We start from the raw sequence: 20,041 nt of genomic DNA on the forward strand, positions 1-20,041 counted from the left end.
TTTGATAGTATAATTCATGTGAATCACTTAATACATAACAGATTCTGAAAATATTTTTCTCTCTGATTTCTTAAAACGAAAAAGTTCTATAAGGTAAGATTTTACCTGACTCTTCTCAGTTTCGCCAACCAGCACACTCTTTGCAAGTGCACCTCAAAGATGTGAGGAATGTGCCCGACTCCAGACTTTTTCACGTGCTCCTGCACCCATTTATTTCACATCAACCTGACTTGTCGCTTAAGCTACTTGTCCTTTCTGTCTTAGATCCTTTCAAGACTTTATAAATGGGCTGTATTTTCTGTGACAAGTTTGACTTTTCAGGTGAAACTCCCATAAGGCTAGTGAGAAAAATGACTCCCTTTGGGGTCAGGGCTCAAATTAATGGGCTTCACTGTAACATTCAGTAAGGAAACAAAGTGATGAAATTTTAATGTTTAACCTATATTATATTTTCATTAACATTAGCTTAAGTAAATTTGGTAACAAAATATGTGTAATGGTAGGTACCATAGATTCTCTTTCATCTCCTGATCAATTAAATGAAAATATTCAGGAGTAATAAATTCAATATTGAGAATAATGAGAACAAAGAATGTATTCAGATGTATTCATTAATTCAGAAATAAAATTTAATGATTTTTAATTTTGTTTTTATGAGTACAAACTAGGTTAACAGTTCATACTTATTTTTACTAAGGATGCAAAGAAAATATTTGATAAGGTATAGATTTATTACTTTAGTCCAACCCCTACAGTTAGCACAAATACAAAACCATAATAATGTTTATAAGGTAAAAATTGTACAATAGCTCTGTATTCTAAAATATTACCAATAATGCAGTTTGAGAATAAAAATACCAGCCTGTTGATTTTGCTTTTATGATGCATATTAATATCTTGTTCTAGAAGCATGTTACTTAACAAGAATTCACCATTTTTTCAATATACTTTCTTTCCCGGTATGCATTATTAGTTGGAAAATTCATTTAATTGACAGGAAGGTGGGAATTCAATCCAAAATGAGCAAAGGCTCAATTTGAAGAGTTATGTAATCAGAAAACATGCAGTGGTAAACTTTCAATTAATAAACTATTACTACTGCTCAGTAAAGATTATTACTGTAGTTGGCATAATCATGAGAACTTATTTTCAATTGATTACAAGCATTTCTTACCATTAGATTGGTTATGGCATGCAAGAAGTCCAAAAATTCCACCAAGGGTGTAGCGACCACTTCACCAGCATGGTCAGCCCACACATTAATGGCTGCCTTGCTTAAGCTTCAACACAAACACCACACTGCTGGAAAACCTGTCTTAGCAAGTCTCTACCACTTTCCTCACTAGCTAACCAGACACGGGTCATCGTTGCTTGGCTTGACTTCTCCTTCCAGCAGCAGATTCATCACGACCTTTGTCAAATAGCTGCATGTTCCTCTTTTTCCCAGAGGGGGAGTGTTGTAAAAGGAAGTCATGTCATCCTACAAAGGAAAATAGTAAGTGAGTCATCTGAGTTTTTGTTTGTAAAGAGTTGACAAGTAAAATCAGTGTCAGCCAAGAGGGAAAAATAAATTCACAGGAAGATTTCCTTGTGGAAAATATGAGCTTCTTGAGTTTTTCTTTTATTTTCCTGAGGCAACTTCTCAGCATATAAAACAAAGACAGTATTTTCAGTATTCTCCTTTTTGCTGATAATTTTTATTTATTTAGGGAAACGTTTTATGGATGAGAATAAAATATTAAACAGACAGCCTGGAAGGAGCTATATTAGGTAGTACACAGCACCAGTGTGGCCTGTTACTCATTCCCATCCTCCCAGAATTTAATTTTATAGCCTTCTGGAATCCATGGCTTCTTTCTGGTAAAACACATTTTAACTGCTAACTACAAATGGAAATTTATCTCTTCTTACATATCTTTCTAGTCAAAACTTTTTAGCTGAATTGACTACTAATTGATTAAAAAGTAACATTAATTCCTCAAATAAATCAGACTTCCTCCTGTTTTGTACTCTGTATATCTGTTCTGTAAGTTAAATGACAAGGGATTTAGGGATACTTTGAAGAATTGAGAAAAAAAATTCGACAAAAAGCTATTTTCTCTACTTACTTGTTTTTCAACTTCCTTTAGTCGACTCTCATCTTTCTGAAATTCATGAAATGCTTCTTTCACCAGTTTGTCAAGATCTACTTTGTCTTGAAATTCTAGCTCAGGGTTTCTTTCCAGTACAATGGATACGACCATTAGTAACTAGAAGAGACAGACATCAAAAGCCAATTATATGAACCATAAAAGCAACATAGTCTGCGTATGTTTTCATTCTTTGCTCAGACTGATGGATGGTCCTTGTATTCCACAGCCTGTTCTGTACAATGATAGGTGTTAGGATCATCTATGGATGGAATCTTCCTAACTATACAAATTAATAACATGAGTTCTGTTTGGAAATCTCACTTTTTTTTCATTGTCTGTATCCCTGTAGCTATATGGAAATGTTTTTTAATCACTTATATCGATAACTTAGAAAAATGACTTTTCTAATCCTGTCACAGTACATAGTACCCTATAGTATCCAAAGTGTCTGAACTCTCTCTAGTCTTTAGACCTTCATGCTTGGTGGCAAGCAAGCCACTCTTTGGTGGACCAAAACAGGGTCCAGTGGTGCCGAGGCTGCCTCAGAAAGCAAGGCAGATGAGTACAGTGGAGATTTTGGATCTACGCTTAAGATCAAATGACTTGAAGTCTAGCACGCCAAAATGAGTATAATTCTCTGACATCACAGTATTTCTCAGGGGACAGTTATGTTTTAAACAATATACTTAAGTGTGATTCTTTATGACATGAGCACTATTTGGTTTGTATAAGCTATCTCAGTTTAAGGCATCATCCTATTGTTTGGCTACCGTGTACATTTATCCTAAGTAGTAATGTTCATTTTATATGACAAACTGTAATATGCAAAATTGTATCTGAGTATACAATGCTTGGTAAAGACTTTCTGATGATGATTATGGTTCCTGGTTTGTACATGAAACAGGATAAAGACATAATTTCCAACTTGGGAATCTTTCTGATATACTTTATTGAAATGTTTCCCAATTAGTACCTGAAAGAACCAAAGGAAACACTAAGAAAAAATCCAGGAGTCACAATGTGGGAGACCTTGGGGCAGAGCTTTAGCCGAAAGAATTTGAAGTTTTGCTCAAGTTCTAAAGGTAAATTTCTTCTGCAAAGAGAATGACCACATTTTAGGGGCATCTATAGGCATGAGATAACAAAAGGTTAACTATACAAAGAAGGCAATCACTTTTCTAAAAATCCCATCTTTTCTTCACCCCAGTCTCTCTCTGTCTCACTCCCACAAGTGATGAAACTGATTGGCTGATACTCTTACCCAAATTCTGGCCTATCATAGATGAGGCTGAATCTTGCTCAGCTGACTGTAGCTCCAGACATGCTGGATTTTAGGAGGTGCCACATCCAGTTCAGCACTCACTGAGAGCTTCTGTATCAATAGGACATATTACCCACCCTCAAGAGAGACAGAGTCTGATGGAGACATTCCCAGAGAGACAAAGTGAGGATGAGCTATACATTATATCCATTCAAGGGAGTCTGTATGTATTTGATATAATACTTTAAAATGGCAAAAAAGTATGTGTATGTGTGCATGCACAGGTGTGTGTATTTTAGCATTTAACTTTATATGCAGTGATGATGATATACAAAATTACACGCTTTCTCTGTTCACAGAGATGTCTGGAAAGGTATCCCTCAAAATAATAGTGACGATCTATTGCTAGTGGATATGGTGATATGTTTTGGTTTTCTTTTCTATAATTTTTTCAACTATTGAACTTTTCTACAATAGTCATGAGTTATTTCTGTAAACAGGAAAAAATGAAAAAGGTCACCTCCTCTCTTTTATGGTACTGCTGATGCACTTACTGTGGGGATGAGTGTGTAGCTGGGAAAGCTGGCCAGTCAGTCTTTCTACCCTGATGGATTTAAGATGTTTGAATTGTTTGTGTGCCTCGACTCAAGGGTCAAGGATGGCCATCTCCTCCAGGACTCAACTGGAGATCTGGGTTAGGTGAGGAGTGAATTTCTGGCCTCGTAAGCAGTTTCCTTTACACTGGTTTTCAGGGAGCAGATAGAAAGCACTTCTTCAGCAATCTACATTTTTAAATACAAACCTCCACGACAATCTGTCTGTATTTTGGCTGGTCAATATTTCCCAACATGTCTTCAACAAGGAGAGAGAAATTCATCTCATACATGGTCATATCTGACAGGGTTGGTTGCTGAAAAAAATAACTCAGCATTAAAATGCTGCATTGTTACACTCTGGTTCCTGCTTAACAGGAAAATTTCATTCGCTAGTATCTTTTTCAGCTTCTACAAAACCTTAGAGAGCATTTTCAGCTATATGACTGGATTTTATATATGTCAAACTACTTAAGCTAACCAGCTGACTCTCGTGATAAATTAAACCTCCTGTTTTTAGTAGTTATCTTTCCTATATTAATGTATTTAGGGAAAAGAGGACTGCATTAGAAAACTACTTCAATACACAAAAGGAATGGCCAAAAATTGAACAACACATAAGAATACATATTGCTTTTAAGATTAACACAACAAGTTATGCTTGCCATCAGACTTCAGCCTCTAAGTCACTTGCTATTGAATTAACATCATTTCTGTGGCAGGTCCTTCTGAGCTGGCAGCATAAAAATGCACACAAATAAGTGAAACAATATCATGTACAGAAATGGTAAGCAAACACAGAAAAAAGCAAAAAAAAAAAATTTTCTCTAATCTCCTCTTTATATTTCATTTAAAACAAGAGTATTGTAAAAATCTTCCATATACTTTCCACAAACCAAATGAAAGCAGAAAATAAACAAAGAAAAAATCTTGGCATGCATCTTCAAAGGATGGAAGGAAAGGCTCTAAATGTTAGGCTTGAATGACGGAAAGCAGATGGAGTCACCAGAATTATTACCAGAGATGAAGAGATGAGAGTCATACTTATTTGCCTTTACCTCAGAGCATGATCTACAGTGAATTTACTCATACCCTAGAACATGTGTATCTACTTACTATTCAAAATGGGATTAAGCCCATTGTCTCCTTTCAATTAAATGACAGCAATATTATTTTGCTTGGTGTAATAATGCTTCAGTCCTATATTCAATATGGTCCATCTATTGTATTTTGTATTCAATACAATCCCACATACTGTCAATGATTATAGGTAGTACCTAATTCAGGGAAAATGCAGCTGGGGCAGGCATACCTTGTTTTATTGTGCTTCACTTTACTACACTTTGCAGATTTTTGTTCTTGTTGTTCATTTTATAAATTGAAAGTTTCTGGCAGCCCTGTGTTTTTAGATGATAGTTACCAATTTTTAGCAAATAAGTACTTTTAAATTAAGGTATGTATATTGCTTTCTTAGATATAATGCCTAGCATGCCTAGCAGACTACAGTATAGTGTACACATAACTTTAATATGCACTGAATAACCAGAAAAAATTATGTAATTTGCTTTACTGTGATCATCTGGAACCAAACTTGCACTATTTGAGATATGCCTGCAATTATAACTGTTTAGATGTCTAGCAATGAGATTAATGGGGTTACGGAAGGAAAGGAAGATCTTTTCATGGGTTCACATCAATGTCCTTTTAATAGATCTCATTTGAAAAGTCAGCATAGCTAGTATGCAATATGATAGTTAAATCTAGAGAAGAGCTATCAGGCTACCTTATTTTCCAGTCTCTGAAACAAGTGGAAAGTGTAGCAAAGGAGTTAAGAGAAAAGGCTCAGAAGCCAAACTGCTGGGAAGCGGGTCACCCTAGGTCAGGTGCTTCCTAGATGTACAACTTTGGGAAAACCACTGAGCTGTGTTGCAGTCTTCTCATCTGTCAAACAGTAGTAATACAGTTCAGTTCAGTTCAGTCGCTCAGTCGTGTCCGACTCTCTGCGACCTCATGAATCGCAGCACGCCAGGCCTCCCTGTCCATCACCAACTCCCAGAGTTCACTCAGTTCATCATCGTCCATCGAGTCGATGATGCCATCCAGCCATCTCATCCTCGGTCGTCCCCTTCTCCTCCTGCCCCCAATCCCTCCCAGCATCAGAGTCTTTTCCAATGAGTCAACTCTTCGCATGAGGTGGCCAAAGTACTGGAGTTTCAGCTTCAGCATCATTCCTTCCAAAGAAATCCCAGGGTTGATCTCCTTCAGAATGGACTGGTTGGATCTCCTTGCAGTCCAAGGGACTCTCAAGAGTCTTCTCCAACATCACAGTTCAAAAGCATCAATTCTTTGGTGCTCAGCCTTCTTCACAGTCCAACTCTCACATTCATACATGACCACAGGGAAAACCATAGCCTTGACTAGACGGACCTTTGTTGGCAAAGTAATGTCTCTGCTTTTGAATATGCTATCTTGGTTGGTCATAACTTTTCCTCCAAGGAGCAAGCATCTTTTAATTTCATGGCTGCAGTCACCATCTGCAGTGATTCTGGAGCCCCCCAAAATAAAGTCTGACACTGTTTCCACTGTTTCCCCATCTATTTCCCATGAAGTGATGGGACCGGATGCCATGATCTTCATTTTCTGAATGTTGAGCTTTAGGCCAACTTTTTCGCTCTCCTCTTTCACTTTCATCAAGAGGCTTTTTAGTTCCTCTTCACTTTCTGTCATAAGGGTGGTGTCATCTGCATAGCTGAGGTGATTGATATTTCTCCCGGCAATCTTGATTCCAGCTTGTGTTTCTCCCAGTCCAGCATTTCTCATGATGTACTCTGCATAGAAGTTAAATAAGCACGGTGACAATATACAGCCTTGATGTACTCCTTTTCCTATTTGGAACCAGTCTGTTGTTCCATGTCCACTTCTAACTATTGCTTCCTGACCTGCATACAGATTTCTCAAGAGGCAGGTTAGGTGGTCTGGTATACCCATCTCTTTCAGAATTTTCCACAGTTTATTGTGATCCACACAGTCACAGGCTTTGGCATAGTCAATAAAGCAGAAATAGACGTTTTTTTGGAACTCTCTTGCTTTTTCCATGATCCAGCGGATGTTGGCAATTTGATCTCTGGTTCCTCTGCCTTTTCTAAAACCAGCTTGAACATCAGGGAGTTCACGGTTCACGTATTGCTGAAGTCTGGCTTGGAGAATTTTGAGCATTACTTTACTAGCATGTGTACCTACCACAAAAGACAGTTGTAAGGATTAAAGGAGCACTTAGAAAAGTGCCTGGCACTTAAAAATACTTAACACATTGTCAGCAAGGAGAGAATATGCCCAGGCGTTCAGATAATTAAAAGAAAGTCTGGTAGGTATTAGAGGAGGCTGGGAAAGAAGCAACAGAAGGCTGCAACAGTCCACTGTGCCCAGACACAAGGCCCAGTAGAAGCAGCAGGACACGAGCAGTTGAAGTAGGTCCCTGCCCACAGGAGACAGAGGCGCTCCATACAATGGTCACAGAGAGCACCTTGGGAAGGACTGGAGCACCTATACTGACAACCAACAAAAACCAATCAACAGTCCGTGAACAGCATAAAAAATACTTTTAAAAAGCTCTTATTCATTTTTAGAAAAAAATAATAGATTCACAAAGTTCAAAAATCTGAAAGGTTAAAAAGGATTATCAGTACGCCCAAGCTGTACCATAGACCACAGTCCCTTTCCCCAAAGGCAAAGAAAAGAATTCTATTGATTTCTTGTGGGTTCTTTCATAAATACCCTATGTACACATAAACAAAATGAGTATAGGTGTGTGTTTTAAGAATATTTTATTTTCACAGATATAGAGATCAAACTAGTAGTTACCAGTGGGGTGAGGGAAGAGTAGAGGGGCAAGATAGGTGTGGGAGACTAAGAGGCACAAACTATGTATAAAATAAATAAATATGCTACAGCACAGGGAATATAGCTGATATTTTATAATAACTTTAAATGGAATATAATCTATAGAAATATTAAATCACTATGTTGTATACCTGAAACTCACATTGTATATCAACTATACTTCAATAAAAAAGGAATACTTTGATAAAGACCTTTATCACAAAGAATTTGGCTGATGTTTCAACACTATAAACAAATATAGTACTCCATTTCTAGAAGGCCTAATTATTCACGTTTGTGCATAAGCAGAATGATTTAGGTATCAGAATTAAATTAAAGAATTAAAGAGGCTGGCTAGTTGCTATAACCTGGAAAACCATTTGAAGAAGGGAATACTAATTCATTCAGATCAAACGTCAGTTACCTCTCAAATAAGTGATTGTCTAATGACCTAAAAGTTACTGTACTTTTCACGTTCAATTCAATTTTTAATTAGTAATTTCTAGCCACAGCATTACTAAACCACTTTGTTTCTTAAGACTGATTTGGTTTTTGAACGTATGTTTTCCTGTTTGAGAGGTTCCCTGCCACTGGCCTATTGCACTTGGTGGTATTTCTACCATCATTGCTATTATTTCTAATCCACCTGATCAGGCTTCTTATTTTTCTCCTTTCAAGTATCTAAATATTCTTAGAAAATGAAATAAGTAGAAAAGTCATTTGCAAAGCAGAGAAGGGAAGAACTCTCTGCTCCTTTGTAGCTGCTCAGTCACTAAGTCCTGTTCGATTCTTTGCGACCCCATGGAGAGTAGCACACCAGGCTTCCCTGTTCTTCACCATCTCCTGGAGCTTGCTCAGATTCATGTCCATTAAGTCTGTGATGCTATCTAACCATCTCATCCTCTGCTATCTTCTTTTCTCTTTAGGTCTCTTTAGAAGGCCCTCTTACTGACACAAACACAGTGGGGCTGTACCTGGGGCAAATGCCTCCCGGCTACAATGATTCCATTGGGTGTGCGTTCCAGGATCTGCCATACTCTGTCATAGAACCCAGGGGGGGTTCTATTCAAAGAGCCATCGATTTGCCGCCTGTTCAGCCAACACCTGTGGGCCAAAGGAAAATGCCTCAGTGTTGAAAAACAAGCTTGTTCTGGCAAAAAGCAGTGCTTTTAAATGGATTAATTGTTCCAACAGAGTGAGCAATAAAAGCCAAAATCCATCAATGATACATATCTACCATGTGTTATAGAGGTTATTAAATATTTCACAGTGAAAACAGAACTTACAGGAAAGGAGAAAATCCCTAAGATTTTAAAAAATTTAACAGGCAAAATGTTATTCTCTAGTAAGTTTCTTACAACTCACTATGTGATCAAATGAGTTTCTAACATGCAACACAGTTCAATTTAAAAACACAGGAACAGTCAATTTCAAAATAAGTTCACCTGGTCCTCACGTGCAATAAAATGTAAGTTCCATGAAGACATGGGCATTGTATATATAGTTTGATTACTCCTATATACCTCTCCAAGAAAGGTGCTTAATAACCACCTGATAAGTGGGTGAGTGCTCAAAAAAGCATAATGTATCTAATAAAACTGTTGTTGTTTAGTCACAATGTTATGTCTGACTCTTTTGGGACCCCAGGGACTCTAGCCTGTCAGGCTTCTCTGTCCATGGGATTTCTCAGGTAAGAATACTGGAGTGGGTTGCTATTTCCTTCTCCAGGGGATCTTTATGACCCAGGGATCAAACCCAAATCTGCATTGGCAAGTTGATTCTTTTTTTCTTCCTTCAAATATAATTTATTTATTTTCTTTTTTCCTTGTTTTTAAAATTTATGGGGCAAGTTGATTCTTTACCACTGAGCTACCAGGGAAGCCCATCTAATGAAATTACCTTATTTTAAACCTTATATGTTAATTTAAACCTTATATTTAGTTTTCTACTTAAATTCAACCAAAGTACCAGTGCTAAAAAATCAGCTACCGAATCTTTCACATCATAATAATTAATGAAGAGTCAAAATTCTAGATCTATTATTTTAATGAATTTAAGTTTTAAATCTTAAAAATATAATAGTTACTTCAATCACAAACTGCTAACGATACAGAATTTGCACAATCTGAAAAGAATAAACAAATGACATAGTAGTATATTATTACAAAAGCTGAAGATAGGCACACATTAATTTTTCATACTTGATATTAAAACAGGCAGCAGAGTAAAATGTGTCATCAACCACAAGTAACAATCAATAATATTTCTAGGTGTGAAACTCGTTATGCAGGGTACAGTGATCAGAAAAAGACATTTTTTGTTCTGGTGAAAGCGGACCAAGAAGTTACATCACTACACAAGTGAGGAGGCATCTCCTTCGGATTTATAGCTTCTTTTGGTAGGCCCAGATTTGTGTGGCTGGGTTCAGTGCTATGCTAAAGAAAAAGCCAAAAAGGTTCCTTTGTGATGTTTTATTTTGGATAATGGGTATGCAAACTGAATATTTTGCATGTGATTCTTCCCCTTACTTTGTTTGGCAACAACAACAAAAAATGTTTTCAGAGTTCTGTGAAGTCATAGTTAAGACTATAAAAGGAAAATGTTTGCTTAGAACAACATAAAAGGTAGAAATGTGTGAATATTCACAGAGCAGGAATTATTTTAGAAGAATTCTCTTATTTTTATCTTTTGACTTTTTACTTAGAAAAAAAAGGTTTACAGTAAAGCAAAAAAAAAAACAAAGTTCCCCTACTCAGCCTCCTCTTTCTGTCATCTTACATAATCAATAGTACAACTGTCGAAACCAGGAAATAAACATTGGTAGAATACTACTAATCTTATGGACCGTACCCAAATTTTGCCAATTTCACTGCAAATTTCCTTGTTTTGGTCCTGTGTCCCATCCAGGACAGCACACTGCATTTAGTGTTCAGGTCTCCTTAGGCTCTTCTAATCTGTGACAGTTCCTCAAACTTTATCTTTCACAACTGTGACATTTTAGAAAAGTCAGTTATTTTGTAGAATGTACCTCAATTTAGGTTTGTCAGATGTTTTCTCATGATTAAACTCAGGTTATGCAGTTTTGCAATACCCAGAAATGGCTGTACCCTTTCTCAGCACATTGTATCAGGGGGTATGTAATGTTGATGTATCTTACTACTGATGATGTTAACCTTGATCATTTGGTTAAGGTGGAGTCTGCTCGGTTTCTTCACTGTAAAGTTACAATTTTTCCTTTTACAATTAAAAAGTATCTTGAGTGGAAATACTCTGAAATTATACAAATTCCCATTTCTCATCATACTTCCACCCACTAAATTTAGGGGTTCTTGCCTGCAATGGTTATTGTACTTGCCTAATGGTGATCATTATTCTACCTACATTATCATCATTCCACCTATACTTATTAATTGGAATTCTACTGTAAAAAGAGTCCCTTCTCTTCCATTTATCTATTTATATCAGCATGGGCTTATGGATATTTATTCTACTGGATGTAATCCAATAGTATCATTATTTATTTTGTTGCTCAAATTGTCCCAGCTTTGGTCATTGAGCCTCCTTCACATTGTCTCTGGCATCCACCTAAAACACCTCTATAGTTTTTGGAGCATTTTCTTACTTTCTGGCACCACATGATGCTTCAGGTTTATCTTGTGTTTTTTTCTGTCCCAGCCCTGGAATCAACTACTTCTCCAAGGAATCCTGGTTCTTTCCATCAGAAAGTGTTATTTGGAAATCAGTATCTGGGTACGAGGTTTGCTCACTGCTATTGGGGTTTCATTGCTTCTAGGTTCTCTTAGTGGACAGTTAGGAAAGATAAGGATGTATGTTCCCATATACATATACACATTCTCATTTATTTCTGTATCTATCCATCTTTGTAAAAACTATGAATTCACAGTGATACTTCCAATTCCAATCAAACACCACGGGGTATATTCTAGCCATTCTCCTTTCCTTATCTCTAACTATATATTTCAACAGTGAAAAAAAATCTGGCTCAAATTAGCTGCAATATATTGAATTATTTATTTAATCTCAGTGTGTATATGTATGTTGCTGCTAAGTCGCTTCAGTCGTGTCCGACTCTGTGCGACCCCATAGATGGCAGCCCACCAGGCTCCGCCATCCCTGGGATTCTCCAGGCAAGAACACTGGAGTGGGTTGCCATTTCCTTCTCCAATGCATGAAAGTGAAAAGTGAAAGTGAAGCCGCTCAGTTGTGTCCGACCCTCAGCAACCCCATGGACTGCAGCCTACCAGGCTCCTCTGTCCATGGGATTTTCCAGGCAAGAGTACTGGAGTGGGGTGCCATTGCCTTCTCCAGTGTATATGTATATGCACCATATATTGGGTTGACCAAAAAGTTCGTATGGGTTTCTCTACAAGATGTCATGGAAAAACTCAAATGAACTTTTCAGCCAACCCAATATATAACACTATGCATGTGTGTATAAATATCAGAACTGCTAATTCCTACCTCTGTGAGAAAAAATAATTAGTCCAGGATTTGTGTGCAGTTCTTAAAAATTTTTGTTTAGCTTTACAGTGTTTAGTCAATGTTTTCCAAAGGTACTTTGGTTAATTCTTGTCTTCCCCTCCCCCTCCAGTGTGGTAATATTATTCATTTGTAATATGGTTAGGGTCAATTGTTACTATGTGTATTCTATTTTTGGATTAATCTCCATTAATAATTTATGTTTGGGGAATAATTATTTGGAGAGTCAGAGCTAGTCAAATGGTCTGAATTTGAAGTATTGCTCTCCCCTCAACCCTACTGCTCTGGATCTATTTTTTTCATTCTTTCCACCCTGTTCCCACCCACTCTCTGAAGGTAACCAATTTCACTAGTTTCTGATTTAGCCTTCCTGTATTTCTTCTGCAAAAGTGAGCAGATATCCTCTTCTTTCTTACATGAAGAGTACATGAAGAGTAGAGTACTATATACTTTAGTACTTTGCTATTCTCAAGTAACAATGCAGCCTAGAGATTATTCCCTATCAGTTCATAGAGACCACACTTGTTCTTTTTCACAACTTCATAATACTCCATTGTGTGGACATTTACCACAGTTTATTCAAATAATTCCCCATGTATGAGGACTTAGGTCATGGGCATTCCAAAATTTGCAATTATAGATGATGATGCACGGAATAACCTTGTGCATATATACTCACATTGTTGGAGGCATATCTCCAGGGTGGGTCCTTAAAAATAAGATGAAGACTGCTGGGTTAAAGGGTAAGTGCTCATCTAGGCTTTTTTTAAGATATTATCAAATTCTCATATAGAAGGGTTATACTCATCAGCTGTATATGGGAGTATCTGTTTTCTCCACAGCCTCAGCAAATGTTCCCCATACTCTTTAACTCTGCCAGTCTGATAGATGAGAAATGGTATCTCAATGTGTTTTAATTTACATTTCTCTAATTTTGAGTTAGTTTGAACATCTCTCCAAATATTTAAGGTCCATTTTAAATATTTTAAATGAACTGATCAATCATATCTTCCCCCATTTTTCTCTTAGGTATATTTGTGCTTTATCCCTCAATTTTTAAGAGTTAGTATTAACTCTCTGTAACACATGTTTTGCTCCAGCTTCTCAAGTTGTCTTTTGGCATTGCTTATTTTTTTCTATGAAAAATGCTGTTTTTAATTTTTATATAGTTTTATTAATCTTTTATTGCCCCTAGGTTTGAGTCATAGTTAGAAAGTCTTTCTCATACCAAGGTTACAAAGGAATTTACCCATATTTTCTTCCAGCTAAGTCATGTCCAATTTTTTGTGATCCCATGGACTATAGCCCACCAGGCTCCTTTGTCTGTGGGATTTCCCAGGCAAGAATACTGGAGTGGGTTACCATTTTCTCCTCCAGGGGGTCTTCCCGACCCAGGAATTGAACCCACGTCTCCTGCCTGCATCTCCACAGGCAGGTGGATTAGCGTTGGCACTGGCACAGGCATTGGCAGGTGGATTCTCTACCACTTGAGCCACCTGGAAAGCCTTTAGCACTAGCACAGTTTCATTTTTTTAAATGTTTAGATCACTCATCTGTTTGGAGTTTATTCTTAAATACAGTATAAAGTATGGATTTTATTTTATCTTTTCCAAGTGGTTATCCAGTTGTTACATCACTAGTTATTTAAAAAGTCCATCCTTGACCTAATGATTTGAGATGTCACCTCTATCACACACAAAATTTCCAGATGTGACTGGGGGTCTATTTCTGGACTTTCTATTCTGTTCATAAGTTCTATTTTTCTCTTCATGTACTAGCATCACATTATTTTAATTATAAAGGCTGTTAAATATTTTAACTGTCTCTCTTAGGGCAAGTCTTTATGTTTTCCTGGTTATTCTTGCATGTTTGTTTTTCCATATGAATTTTAGTATTTACTGGTCTAACTCCATAAAACAGCTTGTTGGAATTTTGTTGGAATTGTTAGATATCTTTAAAGTCTTCCTGTTTAAGAAAAAGGATGCTTTTCTGTTTGTTCACATCTACCTTTGCAGAAGACTTCTTTCCTAGGTATTTCTAGGCATATAACTATATCATTTTAGAAAGTACCAGGCACACAAATAGTGCTCAATAACTGTTTGCCTAAGTAATTATATTAATACTGTTTTTGTAACAAAAATAACTCTTCAATTCAAAGCAATCCAAAGTATTTGCTTTACTTATATTCTAAGATTGGTACAAGTTACGTTTATAGACAGTTTACTCTGAAGATTATAGTCTACTTAAAGAGACAGAGTTACAAGCAAGAATTTAACTAACATTATCAAACCCAAACTTGTGTGCCAAAATGTTGGGAGGAGATGGTGAGTGCTACCAAAGATCAGAAAAGGAATTGACCAAAGTAGAATGAAGTACTACATTCTACACAGAATAATAAAAATTATTACAAACTATACCTAGAAAAAGTATAAAATTCAAATCAATACAAAATTACAACCAAAGACAGACATTTTAACTAGTATCTCTATGTATGCTGCCCATCTAGTATTGACACTTTGCTACATTTTATTTCTTATTAACATCTTACTAATTTCATACACACACACACACACACACACACACACACACACACACACGTACGTATAAAATGTTATTGTAAATCCAGAGTGTCCTGTAGGTAACAAAGGACCGTCATTACCTTCCATTCTGTTGAGGCTGGAGAATATCCAATAGAAGCTGTTTTACTTCACTAGGTGACAGTTGATATAAGTCTCTGGCTGGCTTGTTTCCACCACGGATTTGTAGTTCATACTCCATAGCATGGATGATCCACCTGCAACAAAACAAGGGAAGCGCGAATCAGTACCTTCATTGCAATGCCCTTAACAGCACTGACCCATCCAAAGAAGAATGAAAAAGGCCATTTAAATTTCCTAAACTTCTGATAGAATTACTTCAATCAAGATTGTGTGACATGATTAGACTGTTAAAAATGACGCCTGCTCTTGCATATGCGGTAAGGTAGTAAAACATGAAAATAAACTTAGGTACTACCAAATGAGATTGATGAGTAGTAGCTGTCACATTACTATTTTCTTAATAATAGATACATGGAAAAAATAAATAGGATAAAAACTCATTCTAAGAAATGAGCTGTGATATGCTATCATATAAATGCTCCTTTCCCAGGAAGGACAAGTATTTCTTACCTACTACATTTATTTTGTAGTCATTCCCTTGTAATTAGAAGGGATAGAGAAGTACCTGACTTTTAAATACAGAGACACAGTTAGTTATAACTTAACTATACTAGTATATTAGAGAACACACTTTATTCAACAGATTTCAGAAGAATCTACTCTTTAATAGATATTTAAATGCTATTCATAAAATATGTTTTTATTACAGAGACAGCTTTATTATGATTATTTAGGAAAGTATTTATTGAGCACTGTTTGTGTGCCTGGTAGTTATATGCCTGGAAATGCCCAAAATATTTCATCATTTTATGTGTAAATAATTTTACTCTTTAATTTGAGAAGCTTTTAGTATTTTTATAGTGTCATCTCATTTCATTTCTGTTATTCTGAGGAAAGAACTCCGATAAACCAGTTATGCAAATTGAAGAAAACTCTGGAAATAACACTGTGCCTTAGGGAATCAGAACTCTACACACCATTAGGAAAAGCCAGGGAATTAGTTTTACACAGCAGAATCCTATACTTTTATCCTTAAATCCTTCATTGAAAACTGAATAACAGACAGGGACTGGAAAGCATCTGGAAAGAATGTGTCTCTGTTTACTCAGGTTTTGTCTCAAAAGAGGGGCTGTACAGCCAGTGCACAGGCAGAAACATATAATAGTTACAGCAATGAAGATTTAAAGTAGGGAAGCTACTGCACCCAAATATTTCAGCATCTTTCTCTTGATGCAATCCTTTGAAAGACTGCCTACAAGGGTTATCACAGATATAGAGATGAAAGAGTTAGACGGAAATAACCAAAAATTAAAGTCTTTCTTTCTGCCAAGGCTAGTTTGCAAAACAATACTGATGCATCCTGATGGACTGACTTTAATGTCTCTCAGTGGAAAAAAATGGTAGGAAAAATGGTAACAGTTTCCGGTTGAACAGTAAGTAATATCAACCAAGCATATTGCCCTGCCCACTTAGCCAGGCCACAGGAGACAAAGCAGTGTGTCCCTGCTCTGTGACTGTTCCAATCCTGATAAGGCAACTCTCACCTCTTTTTCCTATCCTCTTCACTATTCTTCGTTGTTGCCATTTCTGGAAGTTAGGCATTTAACTAGCCTGCCAGTTGGATACTGAGATAGATTATACTCAATTATAGAGTATCTACTCAATTATAGAGTATCTCAATTATAGAGTATCTACTCAAGATAGATTATACTTGAAGAAATACTCAAGAATAGGACATAATAATGTAAAAAACATACTATTACCACTGATAGTACATAACAAATATTTAATACTTGCTCTTTGGTAAGAACAGTAAAGATGACAAGGTGTTTACAAACAACAAAAAACATGTTTGTGAGTTTTCTGATATGTGCAACAGAACTTGTGACAGAGTTAAGATGTATAATTTGCACTTCTCTAATCAGCTGAAAAGAAAAATTGGACTAAACTTATATTACTGCCAAACACTAGAATTTATTAGGACTTCCTCATATCTCAGTTGGTAGAGAATCTGCCTGTGATGCAGGAGACTGGGGTTCGATCCCTGGGTTGGGAAAATCGTCTGGAGAAGGAAATGGCAACCCGCTACAGTATTCTCACCTGGAGAATCCCAAGGACAGAGGAGCTTGGTGGGCTACAGTTCATGGGATTGCAAGAGTTGGACACGAATGAATGACTTCACTTCACTTAGTGACTAAAACACCAAACCACCAGAATTTATTTACTTGTTCATCTTCACTATTATGAACTACACTTAGTCAAAATGCTAATAGAGACATACAAGTCACAAGGATACAGTTACTACTTTGGATTTTATTTTGATTTTAAAGTTGCTTATGAAATAAATTCTTACATTTCACTTACTGTAAACTGTTCTGTGAACTCTTGAAAATAAAAAAATTCTACTTTTAAGGTTAGACAGAGTTGTTTTCTATTTATTATTGTATTTCTTTATTTAACATTTAAAATTTACATTTGAGGCAGCTTAGTATAATAGAAGCAACATGAAATTTAAAATTTAAAGACCAGCCTTTTAGTCTCCCCAAGCAAGTTAACATCATGAAAAGAAAAATGGGGTGAGGAGTATTGTTTTAGATTAACCGTGACTTAAGCAATGTAACAACTAGTGTCTTGTGGGGACCTTCTTTGAGATCCTGATTATTTTTAAAACAAAGTCATTTTGGGAACAACCAGAAAAACATGAATAAAAATATTGTAATATTACAGAATCACTGCTAATTTTGTTGGGTGTGATAATGGTATTGTGGTTATTAAGAAAATTTCCTTTTCCTTACTTTTGTTGTTGTTTAGTTGCTAAGTTGCATCTGACTTTTTCGTGACCTCATGGACTGTAGCCCGCCAGGCTTCTCTGTCCAGGGAAATTCTCCAGGCAACAATACTGGAGTGGGAGAAACCATTTCCTTCTCTAGGGGATCTTCCTGATCCAGGGATCAAATCCACGTCTCTTGCACTGACAGGCAGATTCTTTACCACTGAGCCACCAGGCAAGCCCCTTCCTTACTTTAGATATATACTTACTAAAATTATGAGGGGTGAAAGTCAAAATGTCTTGGATTTGCTTTATAATCTACAGCAAAAAAAGAAGCAAATAAAGTAAATGCAAATTACTAACAATTGCTTGTACTCATTTACATAATGAGTATAAAAGAATTTACCAAATTGTTCTACTATTACACATTGTTAAATTTTGTCAGGATGAAAAGCAAAAACAATAAAGACAGACCTGAATACCAATTCTGTCACTAACCAACTGAGCTCCATTTGCAAGTTATTTTTCAAATGGTAATACTACATTACTATTACTTGTTTAGCTCATTTTATGAAAGTATTTTGAAGAAAAAATAAGAACGTTATGTTAAAATTTGTTAAAAGGCTTTTGAAATTATAGAGGTCAATTTTTATGTTCAGATGTTATGTTCAGATTATGTTAGCAAACTCCTTTTACTTGACTCTCAGACTCAGGCTGGAAGAAGTGCCACATCAATTTAACTTTAGGAGGTATCTATCCTCTATTAAAATAAGTAATTAAAAATTTTTTAAAACACTTTTTAAGGTCTTCCCAAAACTTGAGTTATTAAAACTAAACAATATCTATCACATTTACCTTTTAAAATCTTCAATGCCATAAACAAAGATAGTTGGAGATCTAAACATTTTCCCAAGACTTCTATTTACAAAGTCCCAGCAGTTCTGTGAGCAAAATACAGAAAACATAGTACTCAGCAGCCACCAAAGAAAGGTGACTGTTTTTCATTCATTTGAGCACAAATTAATCTTATTTGTCAGACTGTTAAAAAAAATGCATTATTCACTAAAAAATATTGGTCAAATTAATCTGTTTAGCTTGGAATTGTTCAAAAGACTAAAACAGAGTTCATATCAAAACAACTTTAGATATGAACCATCAGAGACTTTGAGAAAGTAAAAAACCAAGAGAGTAAAATCAAAGCCATTTTAATCCATTTTTAGAATTACTAATACAAAAGGGCATTAACTCCTTTGCATGGGAAATCTGGTTTCTTACCCACATTGCTGCTGACAAAGTCACCAAACCTGATTTGACAATTCCAGTGTAAAAGCAGTTAATGCAAAATGGGGAAAGCAAGCACGCAAGCAACTGTGAAAGGTCAAAATAATGAAGGTTATCCTTGGACAAGATCCTTATAAATTCAGTCTGTCTAAAGAACCAGGGACACGCTCTACTTGCCAATAAGCAAATGAGAAAGAGGCAGATACACATGACTGACCAGATCAACCTTCAAATGTATCATGGTCTGACTTGACGATAAATTCCTCCACACTACTAGAAAAATGTGAAGAGGCAGACTAGCATTCCTATATAGTCCTGGGAATTAGCTTGTCCTTCTAAAAACTGTGGGATGTGAGGTTGGTTAGCATATGGTGTATGTACTGGCATTTTTCTTTCCAACCTGCCCCAATTAAGGAGTGAAACAGAAAATAAAGTTCATGGAAATCTGACATCATTGGCTGACATTTTCTGGAAAAAAAAAAAAAAAAGCAATAAACAATAGCACTGATCCATAGCAAGAAACAATACTTAAAGTAATTATTTTGAGTTTATTTCAAGATACTGAGAAGTATTTGCCAAGTTTACTGCTAAACAAGTGAATGAATAACTGTACAAGCATTTTACTAAGCTATATGATAGGAAACGAGAAAGTTGCAAGAAGGGATATTTTGTTTGATTCCTATTAATACAGAGAGGGTGATAATTTGATGAGGCAAAATGAGCTTCCTGTCTGGTAAATGGAGAACAGTCACTCACCCACCCTACCTGTGATCTAATCACAACAAAATAGAGGTATAACTCGATCATTTCATTTTCTTACCTCATATCAAATGTCAAAAGCAAAGTCCTATGAATGAGTATCAAACTATGCTAATGAACTCAGAGCTGCATCTATCTCCTTTTCCCTATCTCCATAGGCCTGGTACCTATGACACCAATGGACTTCTCTAAGCATTGGATGGGTG

At 36.2% G+C, this 20,041-nt stretch overlaps 1 protein-coding gene across 5 annotated transcripts in view; it reads right to left on the reverse strand.

Annotated features, from left to right (window-relative positions):
* Window positions 608-20,041, reverse strand: part of PHKB (phosphorylase kinase regulatory subunit beta) — a 231,683-nt gene continuing 212,249 nt past the window's right edge. For 4 of the 5 annotated variants that reach the window (XM_018061969.1, XM_018061967.1, XM_018061968.1 and 1 more), the window contains 5 exons: window positions 15,025-15,159; window positions 8,840-8,969; window positions 4,196-4,303; window positions 2,109-2,249; window positions 711-1,480 (listed from right to left, as the gene is read on the reverse strand). In XM_018061969.1, coding sequence (XP_017917458.1) covers window positions 1,343-1,480; window positions 2,109-2,249; window positions 4,196-4,303; window positions 8,840-8,969; window positions 15,025-15,159 — 652 coding nt within the window. In that variant the 3' untranslated portion in view covers window positions 711-1,342. Of the gene's footprint in view, window positions 1,481-2,108; window positions 2,250-4,195; window positions 4,304-8,839; window positions 8,970-15,024; window positions 15,160-20,041 lie in introns of all 5 variants that reach the window. The other variant, XM_018061966.1, reaches the window with a different exon arrangement.

This window comes from Capra hircus, chromosome 18 (genome assembly GCF_001704415.2).
Source record: "Capra hircus breed San Clemente chromosome 18, ASM170441v1, whole genome shotgun sequence".
Taxonomy (NCBI): Eukaryota; Metazoa; Chordata; class Mammalia; order Artiodactyla; family Bovidae; genus Capra; species Capra hircus.